Here is a 25887-nt window from a genome sequence, read left to right as displayed (position 1 = left end):
GACTTCAGTAAAATCCACCTCACCACAAACATATTATTATTATTATTTTGTGTTTGGTATAGATAGAGAAGAAGAGAAAGTGGGTTACAACGAGAAAGGTTGGTCTTTTGGTCTTTGACATTTCATTGGAGACAGCCTATGTGCCCTACTACTGTTGTGGGCACCCACTAGCAGCTTTTTTGTCTCCTTATTTTTTATTATTGTTATTATTATTATTATTGTTGGTACTCTCTCTTCTTCTCCATGCCCAACAAGCAAGCAAGCAAGCAACTAAGTTTCCTTGGCATATAAATGTTTTCTTGTAAGAGTTTCTTTTTCTTTTCACTCCTTCGACAGCAATGATGTTTTTTCTGTTAGGGCGATGTGAAGTGTTGAGGAATCTGAGGAGTGTGTTGTAGTTGTGAATGTAGAAAAGTAGCAATTATAGCCTTAGAAAAATAAAAACAAAACAAAACAAAACCATTCCTTAAAGTTAAGAAGGACTAGCACGAATAGAATCATGAGTGCACGAGTGTTTTCATTGATGGGTTTTTAGAAGAAGAAACAGCTTCTTTTCCAACCTTTACTATTAACCGTTTCTTCTTTTCTTTCTCCCCTCTCACCCTCTCACTGTCTTTGGATTTTGTGTTTTGTTCTTTTTCTGGTTTTGTATTTGGGATTTTTGGGTTGCTTGCTTCTGTTGGGAAATTCGTGTATTTGATATTTCTTTAATGTCTCAACAAAGGCAAGCTCAGATGGTAGGTGGTAACAACCAGGAGCAATATAATGACACAACTTTTACCAAAATCTTTGTTGGAGGGTTGGCTTGGGAGACTCAAAGGGACACAATGAGGAGGTACTTTGAGCAATTTGGAGAGATCTTGGAGGCTGTTGTGATCACAGACAAGAACACTGGGAGATCCAAGGGTTATGGCTTTGTAAGTTTTTCTTTTACCTTCTGGATTTTCTGATTCTCACTTACATCTTTGCATAGTTTCATTTGCTTGTTTATTCCATTTATGGTTGTACTTGCGTGATCTTGAACAATGAGTCTATGGTTTGTTGTTTTCCAAGGTCACATTTAAGGATCCTGAGGCGGCCATGAGAGCATGTCAGAACCCATCTCCAGTTATTGATGGGAGGAGGGCTAACTGCAATCTTGCTTCTCTTGGTGCAAACAAGAACCGACCAGCAACTTTTCAGCATGGTCCCATTCCTTACATTCTGCTTTATCTAATTTGTTCTTCCTCTTTTCCTCATAATGTTTTACCATTTTTTTCATAAATTAAGATATCAGGTTAGGTGTTCTTTAACTGCAGCAATATCTATTTTTTTGAGTTTACTTTGCAATTTTTGCAAACAAGTTTGAGTTTCCTAGTTATTTCATCTTGTTAGATTTAACTCATCTATAGGCAAGAAGGTACCACCTTCAATGGTTGGTTATTTAGTAAATGTAAAACAAAATTAATTGTGTTATAAGAGAAGAAAGGATTGAAATGCAAACTCACATTGTAGGTGCAGGACGGTTCAGGCCTCCACCTGTACTGGTGACATCACCTGCTTATCATGGTTCTTCATCTACTACAACATTTTCCCATCAACCCCCTAGGCAATACACATTTCCTTATTCGGCTTACGGGTAACATAAATGTGCTATGAGGATATGGTCATTTTTATGTTAATTATTATTTTGCATTTCTTACAATTTTTCTGCAATTTTATCTGATGTACATTCTATCTGCTGACAGATATTCTGGATATTCACAAGACACCTTGTATCCTACGGTAGGTGTTAATGTAATAAAGTCTTTACAAGAAACTGCATTAATTTATTTTCCTGCATTATTATGGTACACTCTTATGTGATTGCAGAACTACTATAATGTCTATGGAGTTCAGCAATTTTCAGCTTACTACCCATCTGCTGGAGATTCTGGAGCAGTAGGGTTGATCCATAATATCTATCCCTTTTATGGTCAATATGCACAGAGTATTCAGGCTCATGGTTTTGGGGTTCAATACCCACAAATGGCACAGTTTCCATTTTTGCCTCAGCATTATGGCTCCACTGGGATATTGTCATATCCTTCTTCAGTAGCAGTGCCAACTACTAGTGCAGGTGATATGTCTAATGCAAAAAAACTCATTATTTCTTGTTGGCCTTGTTATCTTTGCTCTTTAACAATCCCGTCATAAACATAACATAGATGGCTAAAATGTGACAGTTTCAGTGACAGGAACTGCAACCACAATTACAACACCAACAACATCAACAGGTGTGACAGCAACAGTGGCTGGTAGTTCACAAGCCTCACAAGCAGCTTCTGAACAAAATTCTACATCTACAAAGATGCAGAACATGCAAGGCTAACCACATCATCGAAAGCTGAATTCAAAATCAAAATACAAAACATTTGTTAGATAAAGCTTGTGCCCCTAACCGACCTTAACCATTTCTCAATTTTCATCATGACAAAACTCAGAAGTCATCATCATCATACATGTTTGTTTTAGGAAAATAGGCTTTATTTGATTTTTTGAAGTAGCTTGTAGGAGTAGGGGAAGGAGATCATATTCATTCATGTATTCAGCATTGGGTAGAATCTAACTATTTGAGCTTTGGATTCTACCTTTTAGAGTAATTCAACCAAGGTTATTATTACTATTATGTCTTGGGTGATGGGAGCATCCAATGACAGTCCTTTGTTTATATTGCAGCAGATGGTTTCAAAAGATCATTTTATATCTTTTGAACCCTTTGATTGGCTGGTCAAATAGGAAGACTACATTGAGCTTGGATGGCTCAATAGGCTACCATGTATTTTATTTTTATCGTCCTTCATGATTGTTTTTTAGTTTTTTCTTCAAGATAGGATTAGTCCAAAAGAAAAACATATCGTCTATTGTTTCTCTCTTTTTCACATATAATCATGTTTTTACCATTCATCTTTCGCTGTCACCCGCATTCCTTTTGTTTTAGATAAAGATTATTCTTCTTTTGCATCAATTAAGTGTCTTTTACTCTCTGTACAACTGCAAACGTATATGGAATCCAATGGAACTCTCATGTGTGGTGTCAATAGTTGTTGGTACCTTTTCAATACTTTTTTAACCATATTATAAATAATATGCAGATGGGGTGATTGGTATCACTTCTGTTGACCCCTTTTCAATTTTAGTTCATGCCTCAAATTTCTTCCATAAATCTAGTTTCATGTTTTCCCAAAATTGCCTTTAGATCACTGAACTCATGCTTCTATCACAGGATTCGATTCAATTTAATACTTTTTTTCCTTAGGCGTTTTAGTTCTTCTGCTAATACTCATTATTATATTATTAACTCTTACCTGTGAAGATACCTTTCTATCTATGAAACAGTGAAACATTTACTTCAAAAATAAATCTCCTTAACAAGTTTTGTATGAAACAGTTGAATACAAAGGCAAGTTTACGAATTGATTTGCATAACTACATCTCTACTCTAGTAGGATGAATTTTTAATTTTACTTCTTAGAAACTTTTGCTGATAAAAAAAAAACTTCTTAGAAACTTAATATCTTCTTAGTTTACTCTTAATAGTTTTTTTGGAGTAATTTAACCTCACTAAGCATTTAACATATATAATAATAAAACTCAAGTACATTAGTTCAGCTATCATTTTGCAAGAAAAATATGACGATTTAATGTCATTTTAACTAAAGAAATCAAATTAAGATTTCCTTTGGTTTTAATTTTTCTTATTTACAATGCAATATCGATCTGTATAAAAATAATGATTATCATACTAGTTTATAATTTCCTTATCAATTTGCACATTGTTTTAGTGGAGTTTAAGTCACTTACTATAATTTTTAATTCAGTGTCTTTAAAAATATTAATTTTGTAGCATTAGATTTGGGGAATTTATTTACTTTCTTTTATTGGATTTAATTACAAGCTCTGCTTTAAATATTAATTTTATGTAATTAAAGAGAGACATAGAATTCCAAATGGATAGATGAAGGAAAGATTATCAAATGTTTCATTTAAGGCCGAATGACACATCCATGTTAGAAGACAAAAATTAGATGGCAAATTCTCCAAACATCTCATACTTTCCCCTCTATCTCTATATTTTATTTTTTAATTTCAACATGAGTATGGTAGAAAGTGTGGTGTCTTCTTCATTTTCAAGTGGTGATGGTTGATTGTGGTGGCTAGTTGTGAACGTTGGTGACTGAAGTAAATTTTGTGGTGTTTTTAATGGTGGCGGTTGTGTTTTTTATTTATTTTTTTCATTTTTTTGAAAGCCACAAAATCCAAAACAAAAACCGTTAGGTATAAAAATGGAGTAAAAAACTCAAAAAAATTATCTTCACACTGGTAAATGTCGAGTACAGCGAATCTTCTTGTCAACCCTCTCAACATGCTCCAATGGTGGAACTGCTATTTCAAGAATAATGAAAGTGTTGCGACTGAAAGGGAGGTATAGGATGCAAGGATGCTACTGAAGTTATTTAAAAAAGTGAGATTATGTTTCATTTAATGCTTTTGAGTATGGTGGAGAGTGTGGTGTCTTCTTCATTTTCAGGTAGTGGTGATAGCTTGTGATGGTTGAGGTAAGTTTTGTGGTGGTTGTGTTTCTTAATTTTTTTCATTTATTTGAAAGCCACAAAACATAGAAAAAAAAATCTGAGTGAGGTGAAAAGTTGGAGTACAAATTAAGGTTATTTAGAAAAGTAATTTGATGCTTCATTTAGAGTTATTTAAATTATTTTAAAAAGTTAAAACGAAATTTTCAGAAATAGTTCCAGACAAAACATATGGATGTGGAGAAAGAATTTACCATTATACACTAAAAGGAAGAAGCTGATACACACAAAACTTGTTCCTTTTTGAAACATAGAAGCCGAAAACACCCAAACTCTGTAATCCTTCAGAGTTATGAATAAATAATTATTGAGAATTTAATTTTTTATTGAAAGTTAAAGTACTTAAATATTTAAAAATAAAAGTAAAAAAAATTATGAAGAAGTTTACTTTTCCTATCAAGGGTACTCAAATTCAAAATGGAAATAAATTACGAAGAAGTTATAGCGAATCTTGTTAAGGCAATAATTTTCTTCAGAAATATTGATTAGAGGCCTTAAGGCCCAGTTAGTTCTTAACAAGTATGGGTGCAGTTTAAATTGAGGGAGCGCAGAAAGGAAGGCCCACTAGCATTTCACTGTGGATTTCACATTATGTTCTCTTCCACAAACGTGGTGGGTCACTCACCGATAAGGGAACTGACACACCAAGAAAAAGATAATCAAAATAATAAAATATTTTTCTTATATCTTCAAAATTAACATTATTGGAAACTGATGAATATAATTATTTTTATTCAGTCACCATATCACTTGTCAGCCAAGTTTTTCTTCCAGATTTTTCTCTTCATTTATTTACCACAATTTTGAACTTATTTACTTATGCCTAATTATTTACTGTAAGAGCATGTCAGGTATTTTTTAAATACAATAAACTAGAGTTATCACTACTCATCTTAAATGGCGTGTTGATGTCGGATATTCGTATGGGATACCGACACTCGTATGAAACATGTAAGACATGTATTTGTGAAGTGTTCAATTCAAAATGTATTTGTTGGATTTCTGACAATTCTAATACGGTTCTAATACAATTTTAAAAAGAAAAAATATATTAATTTTTTAAAAACTCAAATTTTGTTGTATAAATTTTTATTATGATTATAAAAATAAGAAAAAAATCCTTATGAACCAGTCATGAAATATATTTTTCTGCTCCAAAAAATAATATGGAACATACTTGTGCACATAAATCTTTATTGTCAATTTATATAATTCATAATTATATAATATATAAATTTGTATCCCCGTGTCTTACATTTTAAAAATTATACGTATCTTTGTGTCCATATCTATATCGTATCAATGTTCGTGTTAGTGTTTGTGCTATATAGGTTATCGTTATTGAAATTTTGTATAAACATGTGATTTTGAAGTGATAGAAAACAAAATATGAATAATGTGACCATTTTATTTGTTATTTTTATAATTAACGGTCAACAACGTTTATAATTAATGAAACTTTTTATCTCATTTTTTTTGCATATAAGAAATTATAGAGACTAGTTTTTCAAGATATTAGTGTTCATTAATGATAAATTTTTAGAATATAATTTATTTTATAAAGGATTTAAAATGATTAATATTAAAGTACGTTGTTTTATTAGAAAATTTTAAAATTTTCTAAAAGAATTTTAATTATATTAAAAAATTAAAAATTAAAATTCTTAATACTTTCTCACTTTCGTTTCTATGTCTCTCCTTTTTAATTCTTTTTCTAGTTATTATTGGCTTGGTTTCGCTTATGAGTTTAGTGAAGATTAAAATCATTAATCCTACTGTATTATTGACTTAACATTATTTTCTTAATTGATTTGTTTAAATTAAAGTTAATTATATTTATTTTTCAGTTGATTTTGTTTGAATTATTTTCTTATGAGATTATTTTTCCGTTTAGGTTAGTTGAAGTTTTTTCAATTCAAACTAGACTGGTTTTTTACTGTTATAAATTAAACTCTTTTACTAATATCTTTCATAATTACTTGTTCGATATCCACTTATATTTTTTTTAAATTGTAATTCTTCTGTCTCAAAAGTTTAAATCACCTTATACTATTTCATTATTATTTTTTTACGATGATGGATGTATTTATAAGTTATAATTAATTATTAATTATCTTTTAAATTTTAATTAAGATCATTTAATCATTCAAATTCTTCTCAACTGATTTTAAGTAAAAACAAAAATTATAACAATGGCTAGTTATCTTTAATATCTTTTATATTTTAAATATTAATTAATATTATTTAATTTTAAAATTTTCTTCAACTGATTTTAAGTATGACAAAAAGATATTTGTTTATATTTTGTTAAAGATTATAGGAAAATTTTATTGAATTTCTATATTAATGATTAATAGGCCTGACTCTTTAGATAAATTATATTTTCTTCTGATAGGAGATAACAAGAGTCCTTCACTCTCAAACTAAATATACGAAACAAAAATATTTATCTAGCAAAAAATCAATAAATTATTATGTAAAACTATTCATATTCTAAAAAATCATTGTTGCAATCAAAAGTTCTATGTCGTCCCAAAGAACCAATCTTAATATAAAAAGATCATGTGACAATATTTTTACGCCACCCTTAATGGATGGTTTTACATTTCAACTTTTGTTACCCTCTTATGGTTGGTCTTGCACCTTTTTATTTGTGCGATGTGACATAGGTTGGTGTTACACTTTTAGGTTTTTGCGACTATCATGTAGGTCGGTCTTACACATTTTTGTTTTTGTGTCTGCCACGTAGGTCGATCTTATGTTTTTTTAGGTCAATTAATAATGCCAATAATTTAGGCAGAATGATCATGTCTTTTTATTTGTTGACAATTGGTAGTGACGGGACAATTTAGGGTTGAATGGTCAATCCCCTTTTTGTTGACTAGTGATGTCAAGAATTTAGGCAGAATGATCATTTCTTTTTTTGTCGAATGGCAATGTTGAGATTTTTTTGGGTAGAACGGTCATACCCGAGTTGTTGGCTAGCGATGCCATGGAAAATTTTGGGTAAAACAGTCATACCAGATGTGTTGAATGTCGATGTCAGGAAAAAGTTGGGTAAAACGATCATACCTAAGGTGTCGAGTGACAGTGCCAAGAATTTTTTTAGTAGAACAATCATACCTAAGGTATCGACTAGCGGTGCAAAGAATTTAGCATAACAATCATGCTTATTTTTTCAACTAAAAGTTGCAGGATTTTTTGGGTGGAATAGTCATAACCGAGGTGTCAACTGGCGATGCCAAGAAAGTTTGGGTAAAACAGTCATACTCAAAGGGTCGACTATTGATGTTAGGATTTTGAGTAGAACAGTCATACCCGAGGCGTCGACCGATGATGCCAGGATTTTAGGTAGAATAGTCATACCCAAAGTGTTAACCAGCGATGCCAAGATTTTGGATAGAATGGTCATATTCAAGGTGTCAACTCACGTTGTCAGGATTTTGGATAGAACGATTATGCTCAAGGTGTTCAATAACAATGCCATAATTTTGGAAAAAAATAGTCATATCCAAAATATTGACTAACGATGCAATGATTTTAGGTAGAACGGTGATACCCAAAATGTCGAATGGTATTGGAATTTTAGGTTGAACTAGTTTCTTTTCCAAGATTGATACAATAATTTTAAAAAAATTTCAAAAAATCATAAAGAATTTAAAATATGAATCTTATTACGAAGTGGACTTTAAGCCTAACTCAACCCCATAAAACCGGCTCATAAGATTGAGGTTTGCACCCACTTATGTACAATAAAAGGCTCTAATCTCTAGTCGATGTGGGATCTCCAACAAATCTCTTCCTTTTTTTTTTTCTTAAACTATATTTTTTATTTTCATAATAGTTGATATAAAAAAAGTAATCAAAATAAGATTCAAGACTTACTACTCCAAGGGAGTCTCATTTTATTTTTGCTGAATAAGCACAAAATAACTTACCAGAATATAATTTTTATGAAATGTTGTGTAAATTAAACCAAATAGACACTAATTTTACACGCGTGTAATTTTTCAGTGCAATCGTTTCATAAAAATAATACACACCACCTATGTTAACATGATAAAAACAATACTATTTTTATTTGTTTTTTCATATATAAAAAACAGTATTTTTATCGATTCACAAATTTAACTATTACCCAAAGCTCTAAAGCATATATATATATATATATATATATTAATTTTTTTTACTTCTTTATCATTTGAATTAAATATAAAGACTAAAGTGAATATGATTTTTTATTAAAATAAAATAATTTCATAGATTAAAAAGTTATTGGAAAAATAAATTATAAAATAAAACAAGTCATATTAAAATAACACAATTTTAATATATTTAAATTGAAATTGTGTTAAAATAACAAAATATCAGTACAATTAAATTTTAAATAAACAATATTATTTTGATACGATTTAGTTAAAATTTAGTTACATCCAAACACAATTTATCAATTTTAATAATTTTTTAAATTTTTATTTACTTGTATAAATCTATAACTTTATGTTGTGCCAGAATAATATCCCACAATATTAAAGAAATATAATATTTGGTTAAATGTGACTGTGATGGTAGCATCTTGCTTCGTAAATAGGAAACTATTTTGTCCAGCCATAAATGCTTGACAAATGACTTCATCCCTCCAAAGCAAAAGAATTTTGAGTGTTTCTTCCTCTTCCTCCTCACACCACAACATGCTAAAACTACACACCCATCACATAAAAAAATACAAACTAATTAGTTAAAACAATTCATACAATGTTGTGATTCTTGTCTCTTTGAATCTTCATTTTTAATCTCACCAAATCCATTTCACGATGAATTAAGAAGTGAAAATGAAGAAGATGCAGAAGATTGTTTATGAGTATAAATATGGAAAGGTAGGTGTTGATGATGTGGAGAATCTAGAAGAGTTTGACTGGTCTTTGGGGTGAGTACTTAGATGTGCAGTTGAAGAATGAAGTAAAAGAGAGAGCATGAAGTTTGGCTAAGGATTAAGACAATAGTTTCATTGATATTTGTGTCATCTGGTTTTGGTGGAAAAGATTAAAATTATTTTTTAGCAAGTAAGGACACATGATGATGCATGTTCCTAAGAGAGTGCACCATGGTCCATCCCCCATCTGCTCACACCACGTGACACCATGAGAGAGCATCACAGTTACCTCATATTTTAACCACCAAAAAGCTAATAATTTATCCCCAAAAAGAAATACTCACTTTTTCTGATTCCATTATAGAAAAAGCCACTTTTGGCTTCTCTCTTCCCCACCCTCAACTTTGCTTTCTATCCCTCTCTCTTCTTACATTACATAATTTGCATTTCATCAACCATTGCTTTATTCAATTATTATTCATTAACATTACAAAGCTTTAAGGTAGCTTCTGACACTCCCACTTTACTCTATCCATGCCACAAAAATCCATAATCTTCTTACAACTTAATATTCTTTATATGCTGCCTCTTCCACACACAGCCTGTTTCTCACTGCTCCTTAAATAATTCAATTGGGTAACCATGTGCTGCTCACCATAATCTTTATCCAGATTCTAACTCACTATTTTATTTTCTGCTTCTATCTGCACAATATAAATATAATGGTCAAAATATTTTATGATATCATATTACAAAATAAACTTTAAGTTTAACTCAACTCCATAAAACCGATCCATAAAACCGATTCATAGGATTGAAGTTTAACTCACTTATATACAATGACTCATCTCTAGTCGATGTGGGATCTTTAATATTGACTAAAAATCATCAAGATAAAGATATTTCATATTATACTAAAAGATATAAATTAAGTTTTATAAATATATATTATAATTAAACTTTAATTTTTAATATTATATATATTATCAGTCTAATCTTAAAATTAATTTGACAATAAGTGACTTTTAAAAAATTAAATTAGTTTTAACTCAATAGAATAAGAGTTATATCTCATTTTATGTATTTTTTCCTTTCATGTTGAGAATGTGACATGTGAAAATAAAATTTATAAGAACAAACATGTAGTTCTATAATAATTTATTTTGCTTATAAAAATTAAACACCCGTAAATTATGATCATCTTAATTTTACTAGTCTTGCAATTTAAGTAATTTATTCACATAATTTTTCAGACGATGATGAAGTGGTTAAAGTTAATGCTTAACCTTACATTTCTTATCATTCACTCAATATTAATGTTTCAAATATTCTATCTGTTAATTTTTGTTAAGGTTTAGAAGTGAGTTGGAGCACATAGTATATAAATGGGATTGTTTGACTGAAAGGAAATTTGTAATCTTATTATTGTAAAAGGTGTTGGATGAATGGATTACTTCAAAAATCTCTATTAAATATTTTATTTATAAATTTTTTTATGTTAAATATCATTATATAACTTGTTATTAGATTGTTTATAAAAAATTTCAATTTAATTTAATTTATGTTATATCATAAAACCATTTTCATCTATTTTAACATCTCTAATAACTGAGATAAACTTTAAATTTATAAAGTTTTTATTTGTATTATTGGTTCCTAACATATTTTGTTCAAATATTGTTTCATTTATTTCAAACATAGATTTTGTTATAGTTATTTAATTTGGAAGTTTGTGAAAAATTTATTGTTTTAAAAAAAGATCAAGTTTTTGTTTCAACTAAAGTTTATAAATTTAAATTAAGGTGAAATTTATTTTGCAAAAGTTTGTGTTTAATTTTATTTTAAACTAAACTTCAATATAATATTGCAACAAAATTCAATTTAAAATCAAGCTTATCTGAAACCAAATGAAATACTTTTTCAGTTTTACTTTTTATAATTTGAAACAGTCAAACTATATAAAAAAACCTGCACACAGTTTATTCACATTCATCACGCAAAGCTTATGTAAGCAAACCTTATGACAGTCTGTAATATTATTTTATAATTTAAAATCTGAATTTAATTTAACTTCAAAAACTAAAGAATAAAATATCAATGATTTATCTTTTTATATACAGTCATTTCGAACAATCAAGCTGAAAAATGCACATATGAGCTGAGCATAATCTTTTTTATTTTGTTTTATGATACTTTGGTGAAGAACTCAATCAAAATTGAGCATAAGATTGAAATTAAATGAACAGAAAGTGAATGATGGTGCATTACATATAGTTTTGTTCTTGAGGATTTTTAATGAGGGGTGGCTCAGATATTTCACTCACTCAAGACAGAGGCATGAGGAGGACAAAGTTACTGTAGCATTGCTCAACTGTGTTGTTATGTACTCGTTCAAATTAATAACAAAGACTGAACAAGAACTCCATTAGTGTTGTGTTGGCCCTCTCCTTGTTTTCCCTCCTGTCCATTTTCCTCAGACAAGGTTAAAGGAGGTTGAGTTGAGTCTCAACCTCTCTTCTGTCTTTAACTCTTCATCACAACTTATTTTTCTGGCTCTTTCTTTCTAAAGGCTGTTTTTAGCGGTTCTAGCTGTAAATGCCGCTGAGATAGATTTACATGGGGAAGAAGGGAAGTGGTAGTTCCTGGTTAACTGCTGTCAAAAGGGCATTCAGATCTCCCACCAAAGACACTGACAAAAGGAGTGGCAGAAGAAGAGAAGACTGTGATCAAGAAGAAGACGAGGAAAAGGTTCTTTTGTGTGTGTGTGTGCGCGCCTTTTTGTTCATGTTTTCTTTCTTTGCAGATTAATCTAGTGTAAGTTTTTAGATCATGAGAATGAGCATTTAACACTCTTCTCTTTTAATTTTGCAGAAAAGGGAAAAGAGAAGATGGATTTTCAGGAAGACTCACATGAGTCATGAAGGAGTAAGTAGTGGACACAACACTCAACAAAAGTTGAAGCATGATGTGACGGCAACTACTGAAGGTTCAAGAACAGACCAGGATCAGAAGCATGCACTTGCGGTGGCCGTGGCCACCGCAGAAGCAGCCATGGCCACCGCTCAGGTGGCGGTGGAGGTGGCAAGGTTGACCAAACCTGCTAGCCATGCAAGGGAGCATTATGCTGCTGTTGTGATCCAAACAGCTTTCAGAGGGTATCTGGTGAGTATCCTTAACAGATCTGAATTGCAAAAGTGTTCAGATTTTAAGAGAAGAAGTTACCATGGTAAATCAATTAGTTAATCTGGAGTTTTGATTTTTTGTTTGAAGGCAAAAAGAGCACTTCGTGCACTAAAGGGGTTGGTGAAGTTGCAAGCTTTGGTTAGGGGTCACAATGTTAGGAAGCAGGCAAAGATGACCCTTAGATGCATGCAGGCTTTGGTTAGAGTTCAAGCAAGGGTCCTTGACCAGCGCATAAGGTCTTCACTTGACGGTAGCAGAAAATCCACTTTCAGTGACACCGCCAGTGTTTGGGACTCGCGGTATCTTCAGGATATTTCTGATAGGAAATCAATAGTAAGTGACAGGCTACTTGTTTAAACCATCATTAGTGACCATTGATCAAACTTTGTGTACTTTTTCCTGCTTTAAGAATCAATAGTTATGTTTGAAAACCACGAAAGGAAAAAAGTACTTTTTTTGTTTACAAAAAGCAAAGGAATAGTCCTCATTTTCATATTCTTAATCAAGCAGCAGTTGGGAAAAGGGGTTTTCTGTGTTTGAATCGTTTGCTGTGGTTGTTTTGGTAGTCAAGAGAGGGGAGCAGCATTGCAGATGACTGGGATGAACGTCCTCACACTGTTGAAGAAGTGAAGGCTATGTTGCAGCAGAGAAAGGAAGCTGCAATGAAGAGGGACAAGACCTTATCCCAAGCCTTTTCCCAACAGGTTTTGATCCTCTCCAAGTGCTGGTTCTTAAAATTGAATTAATTTCACTGACTTTGTTTGGTGGAATTGATTGTGAAGTGCTTTTATTGATTATTGAAATTGAATTAATTTCTTTGACTTGGTTCAGTAACTACTATTCTTGAAATTGAATTAACTTCCTTGACTTGGATTGGTTAATTGATTGTGATGCATAGATTTGGAGGAATGGTAGGACATCATCAATTGGAAATGAAGATGAGTTGGAAGAGAGACCAAAATGGCTAGATCGGTGGATGGCCACAAAGCCATGGGAGAATAGAGGAAGGGCTTCAACTGATCAAAGAGACCCCATTAAGACTGTGGAGATTGACACCTCTCAGCCTTATTCGTATCTAGGAACCAATTACAGAAGATCACATCCAAATTATCAATATAACCCAAACCACCATCAACCACAAAGGCATTCCATTGCTTCCCCACTCCATAGATCTCACCAAAATGGATCCCTTCACCAATCCCTTGCAACCCCTTCTCCTGCCAAGTCAAGGCCCATCCAAGTGCGATCAGCAAGCCCTCGTTGCATCAGAGAAGACAGAAACTACCCCACCTCCCAAACACCAAGCTTGAGGTCCAATTACCATTATACAGGAAACTTGTACCAAAATGGAAGGGCTGTTGGAAGTGGAACTAGTAGTGGTGGTGCTACATTGCCTAATTACATGGCGGCAACGGAGTCTGCAAAGGCTCGAATTCGGTCACAAAGCGCTCCAAGGCAGAGGCCTTCCACACCAGAGAGGGACAGGGTGGGATCAGCAAAGAAGAGGCTTTCTTTTCCTGCTCCTGACCCTTATAGCGTGGGAGTGAGTTACGGAAATTATGGGCATAGTTTAAGGAGTCCAAGCTTCAAGAGTGTGAGTGGATCACACTTTGGGTTGGAGCAGCAGTCAAACTACTCCTCTTGCTGCACTGAAAGTCTTGGTGGTGGTGAGGTTTCTCCTTCTTCAACTGGTGACCTTAGGAGGTGGTTGAGATGATTTGTTGCATACTTCAATGAGAAGAAACATGAGCGGACCCATTAGGCTATCGCCATTCACTTCTTTGATTTTTATTTATTTGGGCTTTTGTGATGTTAGAGTTAATTTTAGTTTAACCCTTTCTCACCCCAAAAGAAAGTTATTTACCCGGGTGACCTGAACTGAAGCTGATGTTTAGGAGCAGAGAAGCAAGTACTTTTTCTTGCTAGCAAACTCAGAACAATTTAATGTGTACGTTTATCATTCGTTTTTCATAGTTTTCTTGAGATGCCAAGATAAAAAAGTAAGCCGTATGTGGTGGCCTACCTCACTTGGGATGTTGTGTTGATGTTGAAAGAATTGCCTAGACCATCTGAATAGCTTTTAATGGACTGTCCTGTCACAATAGCATGTTAATATTTCGTATTTTAGCATTGCCTTCACTTAGCAAAATGTACAACCCTCTTTCCTTTCATTGTTTTCTTCTAATCAAATGGATAAATTCAACATTGCTAGCATGAGCAAACTAAATCATTATTTGTATACTTTGAGTCTTCATCGCGTCATATTCTTTGACCTTTATTGCTCCCCATCACTCACTCATCTTCTGTCTATTATGCTACATGCTTGTGAGTTGGATTCCACGTCAAAGTGAAACAATTTTGTTTAGAATGTATTGGGTAAGTCCACACTTATCATTGCATGTATAACTAGTGATGATAATTAACTATGTATAAGAGAAAACTTTGCTGCATGTGAAAGAGGAGATCAACACTAGCCATTGCTAAAAAGAATGATTTGCTCACTATTTTGCACTATTATTTGGTCTCGCAGCCATGAAAACTTTTTCAGGTTGCTACATGGCCTGCAGCATGAAAAGGGTAAAAGCAGATAGGCTTGGGCATTTAATGAGAAGAGATCATGAACTGTGTCTTACGTTCTGTAGTCTTATACCACGGAATCTGTTATTCAATAACTCTTGTGCTTTATTCAGTGATCAACGGATTTTTTGTGCTGTTTTGCGAAACTGTAAGAGCATCTCTAGCAGGAGTAATTTGGTGGGTTGCTAAAGTTAAGGAATTTTTTCAAAACGAGTTTATTATCGGAGTACAATGATGTCATGCCACTGTAAGGCACATCATGTGTAAGACACAGTTGTCAAGTTTTATGTACGGGTTTGGATTTCTGATGGATTCAATTCGAAACATTTTCAATTTAATCCAACGTTCATGTAGGTTTTCCAATTTTGCACTCAACGTATATTAAAAAACATCATAAATGAGTATGTATTCTTCTGGTGAGCACACATGCCAATGCGTTTTGACACTACATTAGTCTTGTGTTTTGAAATTTCGACAAACTTTTATGCATGAAATTATATAGATTAGGAATGATTTGATAGTGAGACAATATCGGTAACTAATACGACCAATAAATAATGTAGGGTAAATTGTTTTAATTTTTAAAACATTATACAAATTAACATGTTCTTCGGAAGTAAAAAAAAAACTAAAAAAGTTAATAACAGATGATTTTTAGTGGTGGATATGGTCTGAGCAGGTTATTGAATTGTTACAGAGGAGTCCAGCTGGACAGACTTTTGGGGTCCCATCATACTGAACACTATCACACAGGTTAGGTGCTTGCTAGAAGGAACTCATAGCCTATATCTAATATTGCATATTCTGTTGTTACACCAATAAAGTCATGCTTCAAATTGAAAAACTACTACTAAGGACTAACCATTTCTATTCTAAGCATGCAGAATTAATGCACATCAAAATTAATTTGCACAAATACAGCTGCTGTTAAGTTCTCCAGCTACATGTGAAACCATTATCTGCACTTCTGCCAATCAGGAATCACTTTTCTACCAAATATTCATGGAAGAAAACAAAATGGGCATCATCGTATGTTCATCACATATACTTTATCTTAATAATAGATCATTTTCCGTCAATGAGTTCAAACTTTATGTTATCTTTCCAATACTTCACTCATTGGAGGGAGGAATATAATAAGGAGATATATTTTCACATTATTATAATGAAAATGAAAATTTATGATGTTGTGCATCAAATGGAGCGCAATGGAGAAAGGGAGGTTCTAATGAACCCTAATTGCAAATGAAAAATAAAAAAGAGATAATGACTTAAGCATAAAAGAGAAAAAAGTAGAGAAAAAAAAATACAAAAGAAATTCTTATTTATTTGTGTATGTGAGAATAAAATACATGGTGTATATATATATATATATATATATATATATATATATATATATATATATATAAGAAAAAGATTAAGACCTAGCTGAAACAGAAAAGGAAAGTTGGGTCAAACAAACAAAGTCCAATAACTTAAAACAGAAAAACTAAATATGTTAACACACATGACATAAAAAAAATATCAAAGTATTATTATAGGAGATGAAGAAATTTTCGTTAAAATCAACCTTCAGAAAATGAGGGTAAAACAAAGGAATTACAAAGGAATCAATAAGGTTTAGCCTTCCATGCGGAAGAAAACAAACTAATTACAAAGAAGAAAAGAAACTAAGAAAACCCTATAAAACTCTCTCCCTTTCTACTTGATGTTTGTGTCCTTTTATAAGCTTTTATGCTCCAAGGATCTTGGGAAAATATTGCCGTTTAGATTCTGGAATCTTGGCTTTTATTTTCTCTTTCTTCTCCTCACAATTTGTTTTCTGTTTGGATTCAAAGAAACAACTTGGACTTTTACATATTTGGCTCATTTACAAAGGTAGATGCTTCAAATCATTTACCCTAAAAACACAAAATTACCAAAGATAATAGTTAAAACCCAAATAAACCCAATTATATGAATATCAGTACTCCTCATGCGATGAAACTTCGGCGTTCAAATCACAAAGAGCACAAAATTATAATGAGTATAAGATAGAATATGAATTAAGAGTACTCCATTTGTTGTGTATTAGATCATCTTTTCTGTAGAGCATAATCTGGTATATATAGACTGAATTGTAACCTCCCCACATTTAGTCATGATTTTGTGTTAATTGAATGTTTAAGACTAATTGATTGAGATCCCTTTATTTGTACTCTCTTATAACATTAGATACATAGGTCAGAAAACAACCATAAATGACCAAGGGTCAGACCCATGACCTAACATGCCCTCAGCCTTAGGCGTAGGTCAATGAGACTATGATGAGTTTGAAGGTCATAAGATGAACCATTTGTTATATTTCATCGGATCAGATCCATGAATTAACAATTTACTTTTTTAAAATTTTGAATTAGAGTTTAATAATTAGATTTTAAATAATGAAGTTGATTGAGCATAAATATATGCGTTTTCTTAATGAAGTTTTGTCCTGTAAAATTTTGTACCAAAATCAATTTTGATTGACTTTAAGGTAGTTGAGGTGATGATGGGTTGGTTAGAGATATTGGACTGAAGTAGTAGTAATAACTTTGATGTGCATAACAGAAATAAACAAAATGAGATGATCTTGTGACTAAAAGGAAGATTGTTAACCTGAAGTAGAAGAAAGATAACAATTCTAAACATCACACTAAATGTTACTCCAAATATGGACCAACAATCTTGAAGCCTTAGAATGGTCCTGGTGTATTAATTGGCCTAGGAAAAGAATTAAGGCTAAATGGGGAAGACACATATTAGTAATATAAGGGCCTGTGTGTTACTTTGGTATAAATTACTATTTAATGAAATACTTGTTTACTTTTTCAGCCTCCTACACATCTTCAAAGAGGTACAATTCAAACCAAATGTGTACTCTGCTTCAATTTCAATTTATTGTTTTTAACTAATTCCAAAGTACTACCCCCTAAGGTGGATTTTAATATTATATAACATTTTTATGTGTACTGTTTCACAACCCACTTTCTTTCTACTCCTCTCTCTATTCACAATGCAAAGTAATTTTGGATGGATCTTCGTCAAAGACAACAATTTTAGAATGTGTGATATTCTTCAACAAATTCTCTCCATGCATCAACGTGAAAGATCTTTTTATACTTTTTTCACTAACATGAATGTTTTTTTAGGATGAATTCAAATTCTTATTACCAACACTAACTTCTGAATTTTGTAGTTTTAATCAATCACTCAAATCATTCAAAGAAAAAAGTATATTATTTATTTTTTAAAAGATCTCAAATGATATTTTTATTATTGCAATTATAGGGGAACTCTATGTAAACACACTCCCACTTAACAACCAACAATTTTTCAAAATTTACATAACATTTACAAAATTACCTTTTGCCACATTAGCCTTACTTATCATAAGGACAGTGTCAACTTGGAGTTTTTAAAAAATCAGTCTCAAATAAAAATTTTCTTGTACATAATAAGGTTGATATAATTATGTGATTTTTTTTTCAAGAAAAAGGTTATGATGATCTTACAACAAATAACAAATGTTATAATGACTTGATACCAATAAGTCATAAGTATTTTATATAAAAAAGTTAAGACATTACTTCCAACTAAAAACATTAAGACAATAAGCATACATATTTTTTCTTTCTTTGATACTCATTTTTATTTAATATGAGATGAAACTCATACTTAAAATCCTAATAAAAATTGATTAAAATATTTATAAATATAAGAATCAAACTTTTACCTTCTAAATTTATATATATTATATGTGAGTTTAGTTTGATATGTTTTTCTTTATATATATATACATCATTCTTAACAAAAGAGACAAAGAGATAATATCATGTTCATTTACTTTTTATAACTATTAATAACGACAATTACCCACTCTTAAATTATTCTGAAGTTATAAGTTTTCTTCACAAGCTCCTTTACTTATAAATCTCTCTTCAATGAATAACTTATAAAATGAATCCTGATTGAGTTCTTATTTTTTTTAAAACAGTATTTTAATTGTTACTCATAAACAAACCACTCTCACAAACATATCTATTAATTATCAATATAAAACTAAAAGTAATATAAACATTAAATTTATATTTCGATAAACATCTTTTCGTGTTATATGGATATCCGTAAAAAAATGTTAACAACAAAGTAATGAACCGGTATATATATATGTATATATATATATACATATATATATATACATATATATATATATACATATATATATATATACATATATATACATATGGAAAATAGTAATAAGTTCAAAATGTTAGAGAAAAGTTGTATATAGTAATATAATAAAAAAAGATATAAACAAGGAAATGTGGTAAATAAAATGTACTAATAAACATGATACTATGGCTCCGAGGCCCTCTGTTTTACCAACAAGGATAAGGATAAGACATGTTCTTCTTCCACCCCTATACTTTATTTTCCCACCCTCTAGTTATAAGGCATTTATTAAAATACCATTGTTTATTATTTAATTAAAAAATATCACTTCATCTGGAGTATCTCAAAGATCTACTAAATTATAGTTCTAAAATAATTTATCTAGAATACATTCCATTTTTATTGTTTATGGAAGTTTGCAATTAGATAATACTGATCATTTTTTAAAATTATATTATGAATTAAATAATTTTAAACTATATTTTAGATTTTGAAGATTATACAATTTAAAACGTTTATAGATTATACAATCTAAAACATTTAATTATGTAATCTGTAATTATATTTTAAATTTTAGATTATATAAATTAATATCATATTTTAAATGTTATAATTTAAAATTATAATATAGATTACAAAATCCAAATTTAAGATTATGTTCGAAATATAATCTTGAAATTGGGTGCTATGACTTAGACATGTCAATATATATTTTTTATTTATATGTATATTATGGGTGGGAAAATAAATTATGATTGCGTAGAAAGGAGCTCAAAGAAAAAAAAAATTATCTACAATTTTTTGGAGTACTTCCATAATTTTCAAAATAATCCTTTTGTCTGTTTTTAAAGTGATTTCAGAATGAGATTTCAAGAACATAATAATATTTAGAATGAGATTTTAATAATAGAATTTTTAGAATGAATCTAAAAATTCTAGGAGGGATTAGGATTTTCACACTAAGTTTTTCAAGACTTATATAATACTTTTCAGTGTATTTTTAACAATGAGTTTTTCAAAATTAACTTTTTAGAATAAGTTTTTCTCGTAACTAGTTTTCTGTCTCTTCTTCTTCCTTTGCAGTATTTTCTGTCTCTTCTTCAACCGCGATTGTAGTCCAACTGCAGTGATGGCGGCAGTTGCGGTGTGTTACAGTGAGGAAGGATATTTTAGTCTTTTAGGTTAATAGTGGGATGCAGTCAATAATGATGGGGTCTTGCAAACTGAAAGTGGCACCTACACTATCTGACTTTAGCCCAACCCAAAAACTTATGTGACAAAAAAAGGGCATTTTCTTCCTGCACTCCTACATTTTTCTTCCTGCACCCCTATATTTTTGAAATACCGAAATTACCCTTTGTTAGAATGGGTTCATACACAAGTACAAGGCCCAAGAAGCAACCCAATTGGATGAAAATTTTTAGGCAGATTCTCCCTGCACCAGATCATTTTGGACTGCACCCAACAAAGAAAAAGATTAAAATATCCTTAATGAAATAAAAATTAGGGTTTAGGTAAAATGTGCACCTAACCCACACCCAACCCAGCAGTGCACCCTTCATTTTTCTGTGGTAACTGAGGCAGCGCCGCGGAAGCATGGAAACTTAAACAAAGAGCAACTCGAGCACCTCCATTCTTATTCTTCTTGTGACTGTGACTGCGGTAGCATTGGAACTCAAAAGCAGCGTTGAGGCACCGCGACGACAGCAAACGAAGCCACCTGAGAAGGATTGAAGCCACCGGAGAAGGATTGCTGCTTCATAATGACCATAGAAAAATGAAGAGTGCACTGCTGGGTTGGGTGCACATTTTACTTAAACCCTAATTTTCATTTCATTAAGGGTATTTTGGTCTTTTTCTTTGTCTATATTGAGTGCAGTCCAAAATGATCTGGTACAAGGAGAATCTACCAAAATTTTATACTCCTTAAAAGGGATTAAGCAGTATGAATGAAGGCAGAGAAGTTTTTTGGTAACTCTAGTTTAGTATAGCAGTAACAAAAGCCTAAAACCCTTTCACAGTTATGGATGATTCTGGAATATAGGTTTCCTAAAAAAAAAAAGTGTTTTCAGTATATGAAATCCATATGAGAAAAAAATCATTCCAAAATATTCTTTCGAAAAATCCATATGTTAGGGTGGAAGAAGAAACAGCCAATAACAAGAAGTCGAAAACTAATTGTTAACTGCTTGATTAAAAAAAACACTTAACAAAAAAATAATGTTACGGAACCCTCCTCCAAAAAGAAAAAAAAAACTATACAAACGATCCTTTTCCAAGTTCCTTCAATTAATACTTTTTCTTGCTTGTCAGATTTCTTTGAAAATTAGTTGATCCCTTAATTATCCTCTGGTAAATATTTTTTTAAAATATAATTCAGACTCAATTTTTTAAGCAAGAAGATGATTAAGTGAAGATTTTCACGTCGCAAAAAATCTCCTCGTATTATGATTAATCACCCTGCATGTCCATAATTGCGTTTTTTCAATTCTCGATTATAATTAAAATGTCATAATATTGCTTTATATTCATGATTAAGAAAAAATAACATTTCACCAAGTATGTGCCCAACACCTTCTGGCAGCACATATACGGGTTAGCTAATAATATGAAGGCACATTCTTATCTTACTCCTTAAGTCTTACGGCTTTATGCAATGAACTTCACCTTTGAGATTAAATTTTTCTTTATAAATTTTCCATAACTATATCTTTTCTATAAATGAAACTAATTAATATGCATAAGTTCTTTTTTTTAAATTATTATTTTTTAATTCATGTATAAGTTAGTTTTGATTTATCAAAAAGTTTATTTCATTTTTTTTTAATTTTCTTCTAATTGCATATAAAAAAATCCAAATATGTTGGTACAACATTTTTGAAACTTGGAAACTTCAAAGACTAAAAAAAAAATATTTGAACAATTTATTAAAATATTTCATTATATACTTGTGGTTGTGGTTATGTTAAATTCTTTGGATCACTATGAATGTGAGTGAAACAATATTAAAGTGAAAATCAACTATAATGAAGGATAATTTTAATTATAGTATTTTTTTCCTCTTATTTCATATTTTAATTAAGCTTAATTTTCTTCTACTAATTGAACATAGGAGATTTTATTATCCTAAGAGATCGAAACTTAATAAATGAATTTCTATTAGACTAGATTTGTTAATTCTTTTTTCTTCAGAAAAACGCTAGGGTGATTTGATACCAATGAACCATGATTATTTTATATAATAAAGTCAAAATATCACTTTCAACCCAAAATCTTAAGACATTGAGTATGCGAGTTTTCTTTCTTATATATTGTTCTTCATGCATACTCCTACTCGATATGAGATAAACTCACTTGAAGTTCTAAGAATAATAATATGTTTAGTTTATGAATCAAACATCTTAAGAGATGTTAGAACTTCACTAAGTTCTTAATAAATTTGAAGCAATTCCATGAAAAACAATTGAATTAAGACAATGGAAGTTACATTTGCAATACTATTGTACTTTGAATTTGTTAAGAAATTGAATAAGAGATGAAAAAAATATCTTATTGACTTTTGATTGAATTGAAGAATTTCATGTATAGATGAGTTGAAATTTAAATGTTAGGTTTGAAGGAGAACTTTGAACATTTTATGATTATATTAAATTTGAACTATGTAGAGTAAAAGTTTATGTCAAAGTCTAATTTTGATACGAGAATTAAACTTGGTATTTTGACTCAAGATAGAATGGGTTTGAAGAAATAAATAACTTGAAAAAAAATTCTTTGAAATTTGCAATGTAAGGAGAATGATAAAATTTATTTATGTTGATTATTTTATGTTATATGTAATATAGTTGTTATTGGAGTTATGTTTAAGAGTTGAATTGAATATGATCTTAGATGACCAAATAATTTAATTGTAGTTTGAAATTAGGTATTAGTTTCTTAGATGATCTTAGAATGATCATATTAGAATATAAGTCAATTTAATTGTAGTTTGAAAATTGGTACAATAATAAAATCTACTTTATTGAATTGTGACTGGAATGACTTTTGAATTTGATTGAATGATATTTTTAGTTTCGTATGCTTAATTGAGTTAAAATGGTCTAAATATAAAATTTGTACAATCAACAATTGAAATTAGGTATTTTAAAATTATTAAGCTATATTTAAATTGTTGTATAAAGTTCTTTTCATAGTATTTTTACTTAAAGTAAAACCTTCCCTACTTAAGTAAAAATAAGACCGAGAACTTGATTTTGTTTCTGTTATGTGTCTTGTTTATATCAAGTTGTATCACTCAAGTAATAATTTTTTGTGTTCTAAATCCTTGTTTAGGTCAATAGTTTAATGAGGTAAGGTAATGTTGTAATTTATTTCGATGTTATATTAATTGTGATGGTTATTTCAATGTTCTATATAAATAGAGATATGAATGTGCTTTTTGAAAATACTTAATAACTTTTTTTAGAATATTCTTTTGTGTATATATGTATATGTTGTGATATATATTGATAAATGTTTCGTGTTTGAATATACTTAATATGTGTTGATGGTTTTATTTTATGAATAGAATACAAATATTATTATGCAAATTCTCAATAGCTTAACTTTTATTTATTATTTGTGTGGAAGCTGATATGAATGTTCTTATTATGAATGTTCTTATTATGTTTGAATATACTTAATATGTTGATGGTTTTATTTTATGAATAGAATACAAATATTATTATGCAAATTTTCAATAGCTTAACTTTTATTTATTATTTGTGTGGAAGCTGATATGAATGTTCTTATTATGTGACGAAGTTGGCAATAAATTTTAAAATTTAACTTAAAAAAAACAAAAAAAACTAGTTTATTATTTTATGAATGTATATATTTATGTATATGTTTTTTGAAATACTTTTAATTTTATAAACCTTTTCTTCAATATTAGGATAAAGTATTGTATTAGTATAAAGTTTGATGTTAAGTGAGGTGTTATATTATGAGATTTTTTAAAATTTTCAGAATTTTTTTTGAACTTTTATGAAAAAAATACTTACTAGGATAAGTTCAAAATGACTCTGATACCATATTACGAAGTGAACTTTAAGCCTAACTCAACCCCATAAAACCGACTCATAAAGTTGAGGTTTGCACCCACTTATATACAATGAAAAGTTCTAATTTCTAGTTAATGTGGATCTCCAACAGTAAAAAAAAATAAAAAAATAACATAAGATTTATATCACTTGTCTACTTAAAATTTCTTTAAAAAAGTTGAAAGGAAAAATATTCAATTAAAATTCCTTATACAAATTTATATATAGTGTCCACCTAACAAAGTCATCATAGATGTAGCATTATGAAAATATAATATGTTGAAATATTATGTGTGGAGGGTGTGTTGGATTCAATTATGTCTAAGTGGACAAAGTGTTATACCACTTCCTAGCCTTAGGACCATATATTGTAAGAAAAAAAATATTATTAGACATGTGTAGTGTATTCATTTAGCTTGATGAAAAAGATAGAAGTAAAAAAAACATAAAATGAGATTAAATTGATTATATAATAAAAAAATATAAAATTGAATTATTTTCTTACATATTATTCTAGATAACATTCACACTCTTCCTTAAATTTAAAAAATATTTTTTTTTTATATTTTCAATAAAAGATCCTAATTAGTTTTAAATAATACTTATATTTTTACGCTTTTAATACGTCATACTTGCCTCTTTGATTTTATTAAAAATAATTTATTACTAAATTTCAATAAAAAAATTAAAATATAAAAATTAGAAATGTTTTATATAAAAAATGAATTATTATTATATATTAATAATATATAAAATTATATTATTACTCAATTATGCATGGTCTTATAAAAATATAATTTTTTTTAAAAAACATATTATTTTAATATGAAATAAATAATTATAAAATATAGATTAAATTTATTGACTAAAAAATAAATAATATAATATTAATATAAACATAAATAAAATAAAGAAGGGTTACTTTGTTAATAAAATAAATATTTATTTAAATTTACGAAAATGTGAATGTGATACAATAAGATATTTTCCTAAATAAATATATATTTTTTATAATTAAATCATTATTTAAATTTTAGTTTTTGTAATTTTTTATTTAAGTTTAACATCGTTTTGTTATGAGTAAAAAAGATAAATAAATATGGGTTATTTAGGGATACTTCAACCATATTACAAAAAGACAAGTTAAATACCCTCGTAATCCTCAAAAAATATCTAAGATGATCAAAACATATCATAACAATTATCCAAAAAATCACCCAACCATCATCCATCCCACACAAGTGAACATGTGGAGTTGTATGACCGGCAACAGAAATCTCACACATTAGATACACAAAATTTCAGCATTAGAATCATATAGGAAAATTGAGAGAATTTTCTTCAAAGATTCACAATATCCCCTCCCTGGAGC

General features: G+C 30.0%; 2 protein-coding genes across 5 annotated transcripts; both read left to right on the top strand.

Moving 5' to 3' along the window:
- Nucleotides 1-222: 222 nt before the first annotated feature.
- On the top strand, nt 223-2925 carry LOC137819222 (RNA-binding (RRM/RBD/RNP motifs) family protein). 4 transcript variants are annotated; one of them, XM_068623005.2, is made up of 7 exons: nt 223-301; nt 725-917; nt 1054-1186; nt 1495-1618; nt 1728-1764; nt 1852-2098; nt 2211-2925. In XM_068623005.2, exons 2-7 carry the CDS (start codon nt 735-737, stop codon nt 2348-2350), a joined length of 864 nt encoding a protein of 287 aa, XP_068479106.2. In that variant the 5' UTR covers nt 223-301; nt 725-734; the 3' UTR covers nt 2351-2925. The 4 variants fall into 4 exon arrangements, with proteins under 4 accessions (XP_068479106.2, XP_068479105.2, XP_068479104.2 ...); XM_068623004.2 differs by having other exon boundaries at nt 230-301; nt 2205-2925; XM_068623003.2 differs by lacking the exon at nt 223-301 and having other exon boundaries at nt 302-917.
- Nucleotides 2926-11601: 8676 nt separating this feature from the next.
- On the top strand, nt 11602-14837 carry IQD17 (IQ-domain 17). The gene is made up of 5 exons (XM_068622044.2): nt 11602-12231; nt 12355-12645; nt 12754-12999; nt 13233-13370; nt 13565-14837. Exons 1-5 carry the CDS (start codon nt 12100-12102, stop codon nt 14381-14383), a joined length of 1626 nt encoding a protein of 541 aa, XP_068478145.2. The 5' UTR covers nt 11602-12099; the 3' UTR covers nt 14384-14837.
- The last annotated feature ends 11050 nt before the right edge of the window (nt 14838-25887 follow it).

This window comes from Phaseolus vulgaris, chromosome 10 (assembly GCF_051622355.1).
Source record: "Phaseolus vulgaris cultivar YP4 chromosome 10, ASM5162235v1, whole genome shotgun sequence".
NCBI lineage: Eukaryota > Viridiplantae > Streptophyta > Magnoliopsida > Fabales > Fabaceae > Phaseolus > Phaseolus vulgaris.
The sequence above is the reverse complement of the archived record's forward strand: the minus strand, read 5'-3'. Positions and strand labels throughout refer to the sequence as shown.

What these genes read in the sequence shown, in the direction of transcription:
- LOC137819222 (XM_068623002.2), top strand. Translation starts at nt 711, where the DNA reads ATGTCTCAACAAAGGCAAGCTCAGATGGTAGGTGGTAACAACCAGGAG. An exon ending in AAGACACCTTGTATCCTACG is followed by an intron (nt 1,765 to 1,851) that starts GTAGGTGTTAAT and finishes ATGTGATTGCAG; the next exon opens with AACTACTATAATGTCTATGG. An exon ending in AGTGCCAACTACTAGTGCAG is followed by an intron (nt 2,099 to 2,204) that starts GTGATATGTCTA and finishes AAAATGTGACAG; the next exon opens with TTTCAGTGACAGGAACTGCA.
- IQD17 (XM_068622044.2), top strand. Translation starts at nt 12,100, where the DNA reads ATGGGGAAGAAGGGAAGTGGTAGTTCCTGGTTAACTGCTGTCAAAAGG. An exon ending in AAGAAGAAGACGAGGAAAAG is followed by an intron (nt 12,232 to 12,354) that starts GTTCTTTTGTGT and finishes TTAATTTTGCAG; the next exon opens with AAAAGGGAAAAGAGAAGATG. An exon ending in TTTCTGATAGGAAATCAATA is followed by an intron (nt 13,000 to 13,232) that starts GTAAGTGACAGG and finishes TTGTTTTGGTAG; the next exon opens with TCAAGAGAGGGGAGCAGCAT.